The following is an 18,281-nucleotide window of genomic DNA, read 5'->3' as shown; positions in this document are numbered from 1 at the left end:
GGGGCTTGATCCCAGGACCCTGGGATCATGACCCATGTGGGGCTCTCTGCTCAGCAGGGAGCCTGCTTCCCTTCCTCTCTCTCTGCCTGCCTCTCTGCCTAATTGTGATCTCTGTCTGTCAAATAAATAAATAAAATCTTTAAAAAAAAAAAAAAAAAGACGGCTCGGTCAAGACTAAACTAGCCCTGCCTGAGAACAAGAGGACTTCTCCTAGGAGGTAAAAACGTAAGCTCTGTGCCCATCTTACTTAGCCAGTTGCCTTTTTAGCTTCCTCCCACTTTCTCTTTCTGAGTTAATTTGCTAGATAAGTGACCTCCATTTAAGTGACACAATGGTATATATGCTGGCCGTTTCTTTCACAATGTGAAACAAATCCCTGCAGGACGGAGACCTGAGTAAGTGAGGTGCCATGATCACACCCTGCTCTCATTGGTCTTATGTACTGTTTCCTCAAACTGTAATTTACTGGTAGCTATAAGTTTCCTTTACCTGGACATTAGATTTCAGATACCTGCAATGCAAAAAATAAGCAAAAGAGGCTCCTGAGCAATTAGGAACAGAGCCAGCACAAAGGCAGGTTTTCTTTATCTTCAGGAAAGGGACACCCTCAGGGAATTAAATAAGTTTCCTAAAATTGTGCATGAAAGCTAAATTTGCAAGTTATCTGCTCTGATCTTCTTCAAGTGTCTGGTTAGAACCAACAAGAAGGAAGAAAGGGAAGGAAAGGTTGCTCAGGTCCCACCAGAAAGTGAGGCTAACTCCCCAATTTGTTTTAATTGTATATAAGCAAACATCAACAGAGATGCAGATACAGAAAGAGACACTAATGAGGATAACAGCACATCACAAATGTAAGAGAATTTTATTGTAGGATTTAAAAGTCACAATTTCTACACATTTGAGGGAAGAAGGGGACTCTTAAATTTCCCATTTCCCAGCCCCAAACACCTAAAATTTAAGAAAATGAAATTCTTGAAGCATTGAATACTTTTCACCAGAACTAGTTACATGGCTGATTGAAGACCATCAAAATGCAACTTCTGAAAACTGAAGATGATGCCTGTTTCAGGTTTTTCCACCTTTCAGAGATGACTTTATTTCTTGATCCAGCAGCTCTGGATCACGCAAACACCAGTGAAGACAGACGACTCCAAAGAAGGAATAAGGAATGAGAGGAGCCAAAGGCTGTGCTAAACCAAGACCTTGTCAGGGCACCACAGGGGGTGTGTCAGGAGGGGCAGGGCACAGGCTCTGCTCAACTCATTCTGCTCTACTCTGCTCCACACCTTGTAGATGCTTTAAAAGAGCGTTTCTAGGACCTGGGCCCAAGGGTACTGCTTAGTGAGTAACCCTGTCAGATGCCCAGGCGGTGTGAGCCATTAGCACCGTTTGCCTCTGCTTTCAAGTGAGTGAGCAGAGATGTGACAGCGTGAATTAGAAGGCAACCAAATCTCAGTTCTCTTCTCCTTTTCTGGTGAAAAGCCCTATGAACAAGGCCCTTTTCTGCAACATCGTAGGGATTCTTCCTGTCATGTAATTTCAAAAATTAATTTAATCACCTTAAATTATATTTCATTTTTATTTCGTTTTCAAGAATCATCTAACTTTCCTATCCTTTCGTCTAACATCTCATAAACTTCTGAGTCCCCATTTTCTAGGTAAAATGAGCTTCCTGAGTTTCTCTGGGTGCCCATCTCAGCGACTTACAAGTCCAGTCAGTTTGTGGAGACCACATTTGAAGCCTTCTTTGATTCCCCGGTATAGTGCATGAACGAGAGATGATACTACCACAAATATTCCTGAAGAAAACTCTAAATTAGAGAAGGGCAATCCCTATACTGCATAAGCCATTTTGTTTTTCCAGAAGATACCATGATAGAATGTTGAACAGAACAAGCCCGGACATAAATACCTGCAGGTACTGCTTTTTTGCATCACTTCCGCCCTGTGATAGCCAGACAGCTTGCAAAATCCGTCGTTGCTGTACACGATAGGCCAGTCCACTATCTGGGCATTCCCCAACACAAAATTAGTATCTGTTAAAAAAACAAAAAAAGAAGAAGAAGAAGAAGAAAAAAAAGAAGAAGAAGAAGGAGAAGGAGAAAAGAAAAGAAAGGGGCATAGGAGGCAAGACATTAATTGAGAATCAATGAGGACATAAATAATGTCAACAAATCCAGGTATCTTGGTTTCCCTCTAAAACAGTCTCTTGAACAGGAAGAGGGCCCTGTGAGGAATACAAAAGAATAGTTCTTTAGAGCTGAATATTTTGAATTCAAATGCTAAGGTAACTGTCCTCCAAGAGGAAGTCAGCAAAGGAAGCATACTTAACCAACCAATCAATGAATCCTGCAGAAATCCAGTGATTTCCAGGAGACATGTTCAAGTCCTAACTCATCTCAGTGAAAGTACAGTGGTACTCTGGAGCAAGAGAGAATGCAAAAGGGATTTCTTCTGGGCTCCATCTAGCATCTTTGCCTTGTCAGTCCTTTGGCCAAAAGCTACAAATTGGCCTTGTTGACCCTGATGGGCATTTACCCATCCCAGGAGGAGAAAGTCTTCTTAGAGAGGCAGAGGAAGGGAGAGGGAGGATTGCCTTGTACAACACACATATCAGAGAGCCCTCCTCTTGGTAAGGAAGTGACTAGACACTCCTAATACTAGAGCCTTATAGAACCTGATCAAGATGCTCACAATGACAAAAGCCTTCTTGCTGATTCTGAAATTTTGTAGCCACAGAAGCCACATTTCAGAGTTCATTCACTGCCCACCAGCCCACATTCACTTCAGATGCAGGGAGTAAGTGGGCCAGAAACGTACAGCTGTTCAGTGTTTTCTTACCACCTCCCACATTTTTCAAGATCAAAAGTCTTCAATACTTTTTGTGCTTAGGTAATAACTGTCCCTCTTTTTCTCTTCGAGACCTTAAATTAGGCAAATAACATCCAGAACTTAAACATCATCGTGATTTTAGCTTGGCTCGCTCCTTTCCACAGAATACTTACCCCTTCCCCAAGAAAAGAAGAAGAAAAAAAAAAACAGGCACACAACCCTTCTTTCGTTGTAAACAGGAAGGGGTTTTGTTTATATACGCACACCGTTCAAAGTGAAATAGTAGTGACATATAATGTCCTCATTTAATTGGGACATTAATTTTGTTCTAGAACAGCATCTACAATTTATTCACAATATGGATAACCATCCCTTCTTATCTATGTGGGGAGGAATAGAGGAACCAAAAGGAGGAGAAATAACTAAATATGGTAATCTATTCTTAAAAATGCTTTCATCTACTTAAAAGGAACATAAAACACAACTATCAGGAAGTTAATCTATACAACTGTTAAGTTTATAAATATGCTTTTACTGAAAATCTATAACCAGTATTTCCCTCCATTTCTCCCATATAATCATGAATACTTTTGGAGTGTCCACTAGGTACCAAGCACATTACGAGACCCTGGAGATATCCAGCCTGATGCTATATGGTCCACGCATTCCAGGAAATTATCAGGACAAAAAGACATGTGCACAACTACCTAAGAAACCAGTAATAAAACTATTAACTCTGAGGGAGGTAAAGGACCATGTCTCCTTGGGATCACATTTGAACTTGCTCTAATCTGGAAGGATGAGTAAGACTCATTCAAACATTATGAATGCCTAACTTGTAACTATCACATATGATACAAAAACAATATTTAAAGAAATGAACACAAATTGCCTTTCACTGGTGAACTCAAGAGGTGGGAGAGGAAGGGAACATTCCAGGCTGAGGAGAAGCCTAAGCCAAGGTCTGGCAGGATGGGACACATAAAGACTGGCGTAAACAGACAAAGGGCACGAGGGAGACTGGCAGGAGATGAGCCTGAAGACCAGACTAGGATGGGCTTGATGGTCAAAGATCTTTGACTTTTTTCTGGAGACAGGAAAACACTTCAGGTATACCACTAGGATAGCTATAATAAAAAAGACAATAGCAAGTGTTGGTGAGGATGTGGAGAGACTGGAACCTGCATCCTGTAACCCTTGTGCACTGCTGGTGGGAATGTAAAATGGTGCAGTCAATTTGACAGTTTGGCAGTTCTTCAAAAGTTACCCCTGAAGATACCATATGACTCAGCAATTCTATTCCTAAATATGTGCTCAAGAAAAATGGCAACATATGTCTACACAAAAACCTGTCCATGAATGTTCATAGCAACAGTATTCATAATAGCCAAAACATGAAAATAATCCAAAATATCCATAAACTGATGAACAGATACACAAAATATGGCATCTATTTGGCAATAAAAAGAAACAATACTGATACATATTGCGACACGGATGAACCTTAAAAATATTACACTAAGTGAAAGAGGCCAGACACAAAAAGTCACATATATTTTTGGTCCATTTATGTGAAATGTCCAGAAGCAGCAAATCCATAGACACAGAAGGTAGTTTCATCATTGCCAGGGGCCTGGAGGGGAGGGATAGGAAGATGGAGTGACTGCCAATGGGTGTGGAGTTTCTTTTTGGGGGTGATGAAAATATTCTGGAATGCAATAGTGGTGATGGATGCATAACTCTGTAAATACACTAAACAACTGTATATTTAAAAAGTGTGAAAGTTATGATATGTGAATTATATCTCAATAAAGGTATTTTTTTTAAAGGGGGTGTGGATAATCCTTCATGCTGGTCTTCTCTTCCTGAGTTATTCTTTTTTTTTTTAATACCAGACTCTTTTTTTCTTTAAGATTTTATTTATTTATTTGACAGAGATCACAAGTAGGCAGTGAGGCAGGCAGAGAGAATGGAGGGGAAGAAGGCGCCCCGCTAAGCAGAGAGCCCGATGCAGGGCTCGATCCCAGGACCCTGGGATCATGACCTGAGCCAAAGGCAGAGGCTTTAATCCACTGAGCCACCCAGGCACCCCTTCCTGAGTTATTCTTGAAAAGAACAACTAAGCCTTAAAAAAAGTACAAAATTCACTACATCAGGGTGGCTGGGTGGCTCAGTCAGTTAAGTGTGTGACTCTTGATTTTAGCTCAGGTCATGATCTCAGGGTGGTGAGATCGAGCCCTGCGTGGAGTTCAGTGTGAAGCCTGCTTAAGATTCTCCCTCACTCTCCTCCTCTCCCTATGCCACCCCCCCACAGCGGCCCTCTCTCTCTCTCTCTCTCTAAAAAAAAAAAAAAAAAAGAAAGAAAGAAAGGAAGAAAGGAAGAAAAGAAAAGAAACAAATTCACTAAATCACCCTTAAATGTATATGAAATCCAATCAGTTTAACTTTCTTGTTGACTCCTAAAAGTGTAAGTAATTTCCCTCAAAGACCTCAAATAGTTAGGAAGAACTGAGTGAGCTCTTTCATGGCTAATGTCCCACTAAAGTTAAGTGCTAAGAGAGAATAATAGCCAGTTATAGATAATGATTTGACAGCATGTGTTTATTTCCTCTCTTACCCTAGGCACCCCGAAAATTAAAGTAAATGAATTAAAAAGGTAAAAATCCACACAAAAATTAGAGTAAAAAAAGAACAGAAAAAATGACAATGGAAGAAGCAGAAATAATATAGGAAACAAAAAATAACTTAAAAAAAAAAATCCCTGATTAGTGTCCTGAGAGAGATTCAAGAGATATTACAAACATAAAACAAGAACAGGATGCTATGAAAAAAAATAAGAGAACAATTAAGACTCCCTGTAAATTAAAAGTGAATAATTAAAAATTCAATATAAATTTCAGAAGATAAAGTCTCATAGAGAGTAGTAGAGACAGAAATAGTTTTTTTTAAAATAAGACATAGAGCATCAATCCAAGAGGAACAACATGTATACTAATAGGAACAAGAGAAAGAACAACATGAGAAAAAGCCAAACATTTTTTAAAAGTTAGAACTATCAAATGCGAGGGTAGAATAAAGATATTCAGATGTGCAAAGACCTAGAAAAGCCATTTCTCACTTTTTTAAGATTTACTTATTTATTTTATAGAGATCATATGACTGGCAGGAGTGGGAGGGGAAGAGAGACTCCCAGCAGACTCCCCACTGAGTGCAGAGCCCAATACAGGGCTAGACTACAGGACCCTGAGATCATCACCAGAACTAAAATCAAGAGGCAGATGCTTAACCGACTGAGCCACCCAGGCAACCCTCCTATGTATTCTTTCTTGGGAAGTTACTTGGGGATGTGTATCAGCAAAGTGAAGGAATAAGGAAAGAAGATGACATGAGAACCAGAGGGAAAGTGGCTCCAAATATAGAAATCAGGAAGGAAGCTAACAGAAAGCATTCAGCACAGAATGGTTCAGAGAACAGATGTCAGATGTTCCAGAAGAGAGTTATCTAGGGATAAAGGAGGTCAGGATCTGATGATATTCCTGATCATCTGAAACAACATAAAAAGTCAATATAGGGTGTCAATATAGGCTGGCTCAGTTAATTAAGCATTTGCCTTCAGCTCAGGTCAGAATCCCAGGGTCCTGGGATCAAGTCCTGAATTGGGCTCCTTGCTCAGCCAGGACCCTGCTGCTCCCTCTCCCTCTGCCCCTCCCCCCCTGGCTTGTGCTCTTTTTCTCTCTTTCTCTTTCTCAAATACATAAATAAAATCTTTAAAAAATAAGTCAATATAGGTGCATAATTTGGGGGTGGGGAATGGGCAGGAAAAGAAAGTAGAAGTATCAAAGATACAAAAGCTGTGCAAGAAGGGAAACCAAATCACACCATGTCTCATCACTATCACAACAGTGTAAACATCTCATTAATTTATAATTTTTAAAACCAACATAGTCAAAGCATGCAATATTTAACTATAAGTATCTAAATATAATCTTAGCAATTCCAATGCTGAAAAAATACAAATGATAAGTTTAGAGAGACAAGTGAGAACAATCATGGGATGGTGTCTAGAGCTGATATAATAAAAAAAAAGAAAGGCATAAATATTTTCAAGTTGCAAAGATAACCAATAAGGGAGTAATATAATTATATTACAAGAAGGAGGTTGAAAGTAAATAAAGTGAGATAAAAACTCAGCTAAATTAACGGAAGTCAACAGCTAATAGCTAAAATTGATATATCTAGAAATAGCTATAGTGCATATTATTTAGAGACATGGCAGAAACTATAAGAAGAAACAGCTAAAATTAGAACATGTGACCTCTGATGAGCAGGATGGGCAGAGGGACAAGGCACAGGATGGTTGTTTTTCTTTATAAGCTCTTCAATTTGACTTTTTTAACCAAGAATATATACTACTTTGATAAAAATAAGTATATTCTTAATTTTTAATGAATTTAATCAGAAAAAAATTAACTTATTGATTAAATTTTTTGTTTAAAAAAAATGAGAACAGGATATATTTCAAGTTCCAGATATCACTGCAGTTTCCCGTAAACGAATTCTGGTCATCCTTTAAAGGTGCTCACCCTTCCTCAAGCATTCCCATTTGTCGCTGCACTGCAGATTAGTCTTATCTGGGAAAAAGCAAGTCTCATTATAGAATTTAAAATTCTAAAATAGTTACCTCTCAGCGTTAACCCAAGCAAGAAATTATAGTTGCCAGGAAGCAAGGTTCTTTTGCTACCATGTGATATCCAAGGATGTGGAGTGAATGGAGGAAAGGATTCTAGTCCCAGTCACAAATGCATTTGCCCCAACAGGAAGGAAACTTTTCCCCCTTCCCCTGCCCCATCCCTTGCACACATGTGTGTACCCTATTATGGTTGGCTGGAAAGGGGGACTAGTCTAGACTGTCTTCAATTCCTAAAGTACAAATAACTAACCTGCAAATTACCTTCCAAAAAACAATCTGTTTCTAAATTGTGGGCTACCCATACAAATACCATAATGCTACATATATCATCAGAAACTAAGGGATTCCACATAAGCAATATTAAAGATATTAGTAAGAATGCATACCATTTATCAATATTTGCTCTATGCCAGGCTCTATACTAAGACTGGATCATATATTAAGGGGAGGGTTTTTTTAATCTTCACAATAATCTTTGTGAGGTGGTATTATTTTACTAAATGAAGTATCACTGATTTCATCATTTTACTCACAAGGACACGGAGCCTCTGAGGACATAGTCATAGCAAGTTAGAGTTAGGATTTGAATTTAGGTATATCGGACTTCAAAACTCATGCTTTTAATCATCATATTACATTGTCTCCCTCATTCCATTAAGAACTAAAATCAGGGGTGCCTGGGTGGCTCAGTGGGTTAAGCCTCTGCTTTCGGCTCAGGTCATGATCTCAGGTTCCTGGGATCGAGCCCCACATTGGGCTCTCTGCTCGGCAGGGAGCCTGCTTCCCTTCCTCTCTCTCTGTCTGCCTCTCTGCCTGTTTGTGATCTCTGTCAAATAAATAAATAAAACCTAAAAACAAAACAAAAAAACACCTAAAATCAGACCATTTCTATGAAAATCTTTTTAACACATTAGATTTATGGCTTTCCTATAAAAATACTAAGTATAATGAGACTTTTAATTGGTGAGTTAACATTACCATTTTTGTTACCATACATTATAATTCTACTTTGTGATCTATAATGATGTCCTTAGGAAATACTGATGTGTGTGGAAGTAATCATTCCTCATCTAAATGTTTGCATTTCCCTATCTAGATTTCCAATGTTTGTCTCTTGCCTCACTTGTAAATAATCACCTCCACTTCTTAAAACTTACTGTGCTAAAGAAAAAAAGAAAGAGGTTCAAATTAAAAAAAAAAACCCAAAAACAAAAACTTAGTGTGCTGACCTATTCTCTAACAGTCCTGCCTCCTCATAGTGACAGACGAGGACAGGAGAAGAGGGGAAACTTTGTGCCTAGATCTCCATCTGACACTCAGGGGTGGGAGAGGACCTCACACTGGTGACTTAAAGGAGCTGTGGTACAAACCTGGCCATATCAACTTCCTCCCTTGCCACCACCCCCACCCTCCAGCAACCATGGACTCTGGAAAGGATCCAGAAGTTCCCAACTATGCTACTAGTGCTGATGTTGCATAAGCAGATGGTTATCACAGTAGAGTGAAATGACCCTGTAGCCAAAGGCTGTGTCAAACGGCCTGACTTAGGGGTTCAGGCAAATATCAGAGGTGAGCTGCACAGCCAGTGGGGGCCTAGACAGGATCAAGTTAGTACACACACACCACACATATGCATGCATACACATACACATACCACACACACATACACAAGGAGTATGTGATGGGTTGAGGCCGGGCATCAAGTTCTGCTCAATTCAAGGAACAGAATATAAACTCAGCTGCTAGTCATCTAGTGACCAGAACAGAGGCCACTACCAGAGACTCAAGGACCTGGGGGGGGGGGCGGGGAATAAGACTTTGCCCTGGGGATCTGAGGGCTCCAAGGCGGTGCACGTCACCACACATATAAACACGGGGTGGCTTGTGTCCACCCCACACACCATCAGAGAGGGAAACAGTGGGGTGGGCTGAATTAGGTTTTCAACACAAGAGACTGAGTTACCTCGAAAAGAATAATTAAAACAGAAGCATTTGAGATACTACTAACTGGGACATTCAGAGTCTCCTTTTGCTGTTCAGTGGAGTGGGAACTTCTGAGGGAGATAAGCTTTGTTAAATAAGATAAAGAAGTTAGCCAGGGCACCCACATGGCTCAGTCGTTAAGTGTCTGCTTCAGCTCAGGTCATGATCCCAGTCCTGGGATGGAGCCCTGCTCAGCAGGAAGCCTGCATTTCCCTCTCCCACTACCCTTGCTTGTTTCCCTCTCTGGCTGTCTCTCTCTGTCAAATTAATAAAATCTTTTTAAAAAATAAAAATAAAAAATAAAATAAAGAAGTGAACCCAGGTGGGTCTGAGTCGATTTGCTACCATGTTTCTGGAAGTATATCTGCATAAAAGGAGACAGCTCAGAAAGTGGGAATCTCCTGAAAAAAGTGCATAAACTCTGGTGCAAGAACTCCGTGAGAGCAATCTTGTTCAACTAACTCTCCTTAATTCCTCCAGGTGGTTGGCTATACTCCCACTGGTTAAGAATGCCAAATAAGAGGGCTCTAGTGAAGTAATACGGACTTTCTAGCTAAACGGAGAGATACGTATTCCACATCCAAACATTAATGGCTCTGGGATTATTTACTATTTTCCAAGCTGAATACATGAAAAGTTATTTTGAAGCCAAGCAAAACCTGATTAGGAAAGTATCCTATTGCATGGACAAAACAAACAAACAAACAAACAAACAACCCAAACATAATTTCCTGAGGCTGCAACAGAATTGGCATGATCTGGATATAAGAGATCTGGAGATTTTAAACTGAGAAATGTTAGGAAATCTGCCATTCTTCATTGGTGCAAAGGGCATCATCACCATCAAGACTGCATGTTTTAATAGTCATTGGGTCATTACTCCCTGAGGTAAGCAGACACTAGTATTAACTCATTTTTATAAATATTGCAAAAAGGTACTAAATTGACAAAACATTTCCTAGGCCATATATCTAGTAGAACGGGGACTCCCTAACACTGTATCAGGGTTCATGGAAACAAAATTAATAGGAAGTGTGCATGTGTGCACATGTGTGTAACCAGAGAAAGAGATTTATTATAAGGAATTGGTTCGTGTGATCATGAAGGATAACAAATCCCAAGATTTGCAATTGGCAAGCTGGAGACCCAAGAAAGCCAATGGTGTGTAGTTCCAGTTCAAATATAAAGGCCTAATAAGGAGAGCTGAGACCATGACCTGAGCCGAAGGCAGAGGCTCAACCCATTGAGCCACCTGGGTGCCCCTCTGATGGTTAATTTTATGTGTCAGCTTGATTCAGTTACAGAATGTGGAGATATTTGGTCAGATACATTCAGAGTGTTTCCATGAGGATGTTTTTGGATGAGTGTAACATTGATTTTATTCACTTATTTTTAAAAATATTCCACCAGCCTTTTTCTTTTCTTTAAGATTTTATTTGTTTGTCAGAGAGAGAGAGAGTGTGTGTGTGTGAGCGTACAAGCAGGGGGAGCAGCAGGCAGAGGGAGAAGCAAGCTCCCTGCTGAGCAAGGAGCCCAATGCGGTACTTGATGGCAGGACCCTGGGATTGTGATCTGAGCTGAAGGCAGACGCCTAACCAACTAATCCACCCAGGTGTCCCTGACCGTAACATTTATTTTTTATTTTTTATTTTTTTATTTTTTTTAAAGATTTTATTTATTTATTTGACAGAGAGAGAGATCACAAGCAGGCAGAGAGGCAGGCAGAGAGAGAGAGGGGGAAGCAGGCTCCCGCTGAGCAGAGAGCCCGATGCGGGGCTCAATCCCAGGACCCTGGGATCATGACCCAAGCCGAAGGCAGAGGCTTTAACCCACTGAGCCACCCAGGCGCCCCTCAGCTCAAGTCTTAATCTCAGCATTGCGAATTTAAGCCCTGCATGGGGCTCCATGCTGGGTGCGGAGCCTACTTTAAAAAAAAAATTAAGAAGAACCTAGTGGGACAGTCCTGCCAGCCCTCTGCTCTGTCATCTTCAGCTTCTTCCTCTAGGAATAGGTCAGTGACTCCTGGTCTAGAAGTCAAAGCCCAGGGTTGAGGAGGGAAACTGGTGGCATTCTATGTTCTCCAATCTGGTTTAATAGTCATAAAGCTGATACTGTATTTTGACTTTCACGTGGCTCCTTCAGACAACCTTTACTTGGGTAAAAACTGGAGGAATGAAGGTTAAATTGGCTCGGACATATTAACATGGATTAAAGCTCCAAAATCCCAAAAGGTGTTCAGAGATCATCTGCTTTCTTGCCTCCTGGCTCTGACAAATTGCACTGATGAAAGTCTTTATAAAATATCTACAAAGGAAGAGGCAATATGATCCCCTCCAGAACACTCTGGGTGCTCTGTTAAGTCCTTTTCACTTTCTCTCTTCTCTTTGGGGGGGAATATATATATATATATATATATATATATATATATATATATATTTTTTTTTTTTTTTTTTTTTTTTAGTAGAGACCAGCCCTTCCATGTCTCAGGCCCATGACTCTGAGATCTGGAACAAAGTATCACTATAAACAGTTGAGATTACACTGGTAGCCCCCCAAAAACCATGCCTCCCTGCGTTCATGCCCTGGTTTAGTTCCTCCCCCTTGAATCTGGGTGGGTCTGCAATTTGCTTTGACCAACAGACTGCAGCAGAATGGATGCTATGCCAAACCCAGGCCTAAGCTCTGAAGGTCTGGAAGCATCTGCTTCTGCACTCTTGGGAGCCCTGAGCTGCCAGGTGACCCCTGAGCTATACTACTAGAGACACCACATGGACATTCTACAAGCAGAGGGCATCTAGTAAGACAGAGGCCATGAGATTCTATGGAGAAGCACCAAGGAACCTAGTCAACAATGAAAACCAATGGGAGAAGAAGGGTGAAAGTCACCCTATTAATCCACCCTTCCCCAGCAACCCCTAGGTCCCCAGAGCACCATCTGAAAGAACAATCATGGAGACAATAAGTTGGGTCCTACTGGCAGTTTTGTCCCTCATGAGCCATGTGGGTATGTCACTTCAGCTCTCTGGGTCTCAGTGGAGGTAAACTACAAGTTTTCTTCTTCTGGTAGCAATAAAATCTGACTCCTAAGTGACTGGATTCATAATAAAGCACAAATCAGATGGCATTTCTGCAACCTGCGGGTACCCACCCTTGTCATCAACCAGTTATTACCCTGAACTATCCCTTCTCTAAATGCTGGACTCTGTAGAGTCTAGGTCACTTTAAAAGGAGCAGAAATACCTTCTAAACTCAACTCGGCGGGAAGTGACACATTTCAGGTAAACCATGTTGTACAGAGCTTTTGCTCAGCGGAACTGCCTGTATTTGGATACGTGATATAATGGGCCATAACCCTATAAAAGTGTACCATTTGTCAAGGGTACACGTCTACATTACTATGGTAGACAGAAATCACATGTTGGTAGGTCAGTTTATATATACAGAAAATACCCACGTGTGTCTTTGGAATCTGTAAAATCCAAGTAAGACAAATGCTCTTGATTATACATACTGCTATTTTTTAAAGATTTTATTTATTTATTTATTTATTTAAACGTATTTGAGAGAGAGAGAGAGAACACAGGAGGAGGAGCAGAGGAAGAAGGACAAGCAGACTCAGTGCTGAGCATGGAGCCTGACATGCGGCTCGATCCCACAACCCTGAGATCATGACCCAAGTGGAAATCAAGTTGGATCTTCACCGACTGAGCCACCCAAGTGCCCCCGTACATATAGCTTTTGCATATGGAATGTGTGACTTCCAGTCAGCCAGTGGGAAGCACCAAAGTGTACCTCCAGAATCATAGTCTCTGAACTGATCAGGTCCCTCCTACCTTGTTCAGGAAAATGTGTAGGTTCCACTTGCCTGCCTGTGCCATGATTTATTCATTGGCTCTCATCTGAAAGTTCCCTGTATCTCCAGGTCTTTGATGCAAAATAGATAGATTCTACTGCCTCCCTCTGATGCCTTTTTACCCCCTGAAGGTCTTTAGCTGTAAGAACGCATGCAGTTAAATGTAAGCTTTCCCAAATTCAACCTTCATCAGGCCACACAGTTTTCCTCCACTTTGCACAATAAAATAAACACTCTCTTAAAATTTGAAAGGCTCCCCTCCCCACAGCATGTAAAGTTTCTTCAGCTGATGGGGCATGAGCCAAGTCATACCACATTAAGAGAGCATCATTCCAAACCTACCATTTGCTCCTAAAGCATAACACAGAGATATTCTAAAAAGAAATTATTAGAAATTTGCTTTTCACCCTCATTAGCACCAAAAAAAAAAAAAAAAAAAAAGGAGAGACTAAGCAATGACTTAGCAAGTGACTCAGTTTGGGCCATCACACACATAAAAGCTATATCCAGCAAACAGTTCATGGTAATGTATTATTGTTCCCTGTGCACACTGGTTATTTAGAGGCCTACAATATAAATTTCACAATATGCTTCTAAGAACTAGAGGTATTTTTCTTAGAAGGGAACACATCTTTGGAATACTTTCACTGTTACAGATCACTAAGGATATCAGTGTGCTTACAAAAAGTAGTTTGAGTAAAATCAACTTTTTCTGGGGGGCCTGCAGGACTCAGTAAGTTAAGCGGCTGCCTTTGGCTCAGGTCATAATCCCAAGGGCCTGGGATCGAGCCCTACATTGGGCTCCTTGCTCACCAGGGAGCCTGCTTCTCCCTCTCCCTCAACCTGCCGCTCTCTAGCTCTCTGTCAAATAAATAAAAATATTTTTTTATTATCTTTTCCTTTCTTTTAAAACACTAGAAAAACAAAAGAAATCATTGAGATAAATGATGAGAACAAGAAGTATGTACATAAGCACTAAACAAAGAAAACAATATTTCAACTTGCCTGAACCTAAATAAAATCCATACCAGAAATTAATTTTTAGAAACACAAAACAGATTGAGATATGGTAATATTTGGAAGAATGGAGAGGATGGGATGAGAGAAATATGAGCTAGGTCAGTATGACACACCTAAATAAAATACCTAAAATCTTAATACCAGCAGAAGTCATGTTCTGACTCTATTGTGTTTTTCAACAATAAAATTCCATGAAATTTTAGACTCTTCTAAATTATAAAGGGCCCAATATTGGCACATTACAAATCAAACTCCCAAGAGATTCGATAATCATTTGTTTTGCCTCTAATTTTAATATTCTACATAAATACACTTTGAAGATTTTTTTTTTTTAATTTATTTGACAGACAGAGATCACAAGTAGGCAGAGAGGCAGGCAGCTAGAGAGGGGGAAGCAGGCTCCCCACCAAGCAGAGAGCCCAATGCGGGCCTCGATCCCAGGACCCTGGGACCATGACCCGAGCCGAAGGCAGAGGCTTTAACCCACTGAGCCACCCAGGCGCCCCCATAAATACACTTTGATTAAGTCAGTAAATTACAATGGAAAGAGAGGCTTCAGTTTCAAGAGCAAACTCAAAACTCTGTTTACTGGGTAGTTACCTCTAAGTACATGGTTTCAGAAACATGACCTCCACCTCAAATTAAAGGATTTTAGAACAATAAAAACAGATGAATCAGTTTTATAAACAGGATGGAAGGGAACAAAACCCCATGAAATTGTGTTAAAAGTGTAGATTTTTTATGATTCAATGATAGTTTACATAAGAAATAAGCGGTCAGTGATATGTTGAATTACTGGGAAGAAATATTTAATGGTGTCCTCAGTTGCTAACAAATGGTGAAACAGATTAATCAAGTAGGTGTTTTATTCTCATTTTTATAGTCAAGATAATTTTTAATGCATATCTATACATATTATAGGCATTTTTAACAAAACTCATTGACCATCATTAAAGAACATGTAAAAATTTGATTCCCAGAACTAAAAAAAAAAAAAAAAGTGACTCAAAGTAAGCAGTATAGAATATTAAATAGTGTTAGAAAATTATTTTTTAAATTAGTTTTACATTTGCCTCCTGTGTTATTTTAAAACTTTCTTGGTGGGACACCTGGCTGGCTCAGACTGTTAAGCGTCTGCCTTCAGCTCAAGTCATGATCCCAGGGTACTGGGATCAAGTGCCACATGAGGCTCTTTGCTCAGCAGGGAGCCTGTTTCTCCCCCTGCCGGCTGCTCCCCCAGCTTGTGCTCTCTCTCTCTCTCTCCCTGACAAATGAATAAATAAAATCTTTAGAACTTTCTTGGTAAACAGCTCAGTGAAGCTAAAGTATAGTACCAAGGTGAATGGAAGGAATCTCAGAGCAGCTCAGTTTAATACAACAAATACTGGAGTATCTACATTGTCCCAGACACAGAAAGAGTACAGGGGACATAGCTGTGTGTCTGAAAGCTCTGCTGACCTCCCCTGACCAGCTGTACCTACCACAGTCTACACATCACATAACTCCCTACCCTCCCCATTGCCCACCCAGGTCCCAGTCACAGCACATGAGACCAGGAGGGGACAACTGCCCAACCAACCCATAGGCAGGGCTGTGCCAATTAGATTCTCTCAGAACAAAAACCAAGACAATAAGGCCAAGAGGTCTGTACAGTTGATCCCGTACGTGCTAGTCAGTAAATGGAGAAAGGAGGTCTTGGGAGAGAAGCAAGGCACTCAGATGGATATGCAGAAGAGCATCTATTGAGGCAGGTGAGGAGAGGACTGGACCAAAAGAGGCAGACAGACAAAGGCGGAGATGGAGAGATGGAGGCAGAGACTACAGTCAAAGAGAGACAGGAATGAGATGGAGCAAGATGACAGACAGTGATGAAGGTGGCAGAGATCAAAACAGACACTCAGGGATATAGACAAAATGCAGAGAGCAACAGAGACAGAAAACAGAGATAATCTGTGGCAAGCAGCAGTAGGGCTAGATGAGCAGAAAGACAGAAGGAGAGAGGAGAGAAAGAGGGAATAGAAGGACAGGGAGTACTGGTGGGGGGTGGGGGAGATGGAAGACAGCCAACAGGGAGTACAAGAGTGTGAGTCACAGCTGGAGAATGGGCACCCAAGAGCAAGATACCTACAGCAAGACCTAGAGAGTGAGTGAGCAGAGAACATAAGCCCACTGGAAGAGCATGCAGGAGAGATTGAGGAGAGAGACAGAGACCAAGAGCCAGAGGGAGATAAAGAAGAAAACCAGAAAATTCAAAGAGAAGGCATAACTAGAGACAACAGGAAAGCTGGGATTGGGAAGTTGAGGAGAGAGATAGCTAATTCATATGCTGGGACCCACAAAATGGTGGCCGCACCAGTCGCCCAGCCCATGTCACAAATGTAAACTTAAGTTAGCCCACTTATGCCTCACTGTCAAGGACACCTCACAACACCAATCCCAATTGTCCAACTCAGCTGTAGTTCGCCTACCTTACTTAGAAGACCTTTTAGTCTCGTGAGGAAACCCCCTGACCTCCTAAGCCATCATGCTGCCCTGTTTCCACATTGCCTCTTCTTTAAAAACTGCTCTTGCCCTCAAATCCCTCCAGAAGAGCCTCTGCCACTTGTGAGGCAGGGCACTCCCCCAGTCCATGCATTGCTTTTCTCTTAAATAAAGAACATCAAAGTCATCACTAAATTGTTTTAGTTCTGTCATCGTCAAGAACAACAGAGAGGGGCGCCTGGGTAGCTCAGTTGGTTAAGCAACTGTCTTCAGCTCAAGTCATGATCCCAGGGTCCTGGGATCGAGCCCTACATCGGATTCCCTGCTCAGTGGGGAGCCTGCTTCTCCCTCTCCTTCTGCTGCTCTGCCTGTTTGTGTGTCTTGCTCTCTCTGTCAAAAAAAAAAAAAAAAAAAAAAAAAGAACAACAGAGAAAAATGCCACACTCTGAAAGTCCGGCCAGAGCATAATCCCTGGCCGTGCTCGCTAGGCGGGAAAAACGTCAGGTGTCATTTCATCTGACAGAGGGAGAATGACTAGAGTTGAGGGAATCCTTGGTCTTCAGAAGGTATTAGTTACCACTTCAAAATGGCTGATGGATCACGCCGCGTATCTCCTCGCTCTGGAATGACAGCTTGAAAACTGAAAGGAATATACACAACAACAAAGAGAAGGCATGAACTCTGTTTCCAGGAGATGAAAAGTAGATGGGGAGTAAACGTGCAGCACAGGAAACCACAATTTCAAAATTCCAGAGGAATCTGGCCACATAGGGGGCTAACAGGGCCCCGCAGGTCCCTGGAGAGATTTCACACCCTGAAACACTAGCTGCCACACGAGGCAGGAAGGGCATGTGAGAAAAACTGGAACAATAACCGAAAGGCTATTTCAGTGAGTGAAAAAGTTCACTCACCCTCCAACAGGCACCCTCCTCCATCCACTCACCGAGCAGCCAACCCTGTGGCTCTCAAGTAAAAAACCGCCTGGGGTGGGTCTCAAAGCAGTGGTTCTCTGCCTGCGACAGCCTTCAGAGCTGCGTGGAAGGCTCAGGAAAACACAGGCACTGGGCCCTCGCCCAGAGATTCTGATGCACCCGGGATGAGGGCCTGAGAATCTGTGTTCTTAATGAATCCCAGGGATTCTACTATTAGAAAGTAACTGAGGGCCATTGACTTAGTGTCTTTAAACCTCAGCATCTGCAAGGGTAGAGTGGCAATAACAGAAGCACCCACAGGACAAGAGTCACCCTGAAGGTCAGAGTAGGCAAAGCATGCAAACCTCAGGTACTCGGCCAGGCACACATGTGAGAAAGGCCATCTGTCCAAGGTCACAACTGTAACCAATAACTCTAATCTAATAGTGCTCCTAACTAGCGGTTCCTGCTTTCCGACATCTCTGGTAAACTCTCAGTTTACTTATGGTCT

The 18,281-nt window shown here is 41.4% G+C and overlaps 1 protein-coding gene across 2 annotated transcripts in view; it reads right to left on the bottom strand.

Annotated features, from left to right (window-relative positions):
* Positions 1 to 18,281, bottom strand: part of LOC111162367 (potassium voltage-gated channel subfamily H member 1) — a 373,079-nt gene that overhangs the window by 344,080 nt on the left and 10,718 nt on the right. For both annotated transcript variants that reach the window (XM_022526742.1, XM_022526743.1), the window contains exon 2: positions 1,913 to 2,036. In XM_022526742.1, coding sequence (XP_022382450.1) covers positions 1,913 to 2,036 — 124 coding nt within the window. The remainder of the gene's footprint in view (positions 1 to 1,912; positions 2,037 to 18,281) is intronic.

Source organism: Enhydra lutris, unplaced genomic scaffold (assembly GCF_002288905.1).
Source record: "Enhydra lutris kenyoni isolate GAN:26980312 unplaced genomic scaffold, ASM228890v2 scaffoldscaffold91, whole genome shotgun sequence".
NCBI classification, from domain to species: Eukaryota; Metazoa; Chordata; class Mammalia; order Carnivora; family Mustelidae; genus Enhydra; species Enhydra lutris.
The sequence above is the reverse complement of the archived record's forward strand: the minus strand, read 5'-3'. Positions and strand labels throughout refer to the sequence as shown.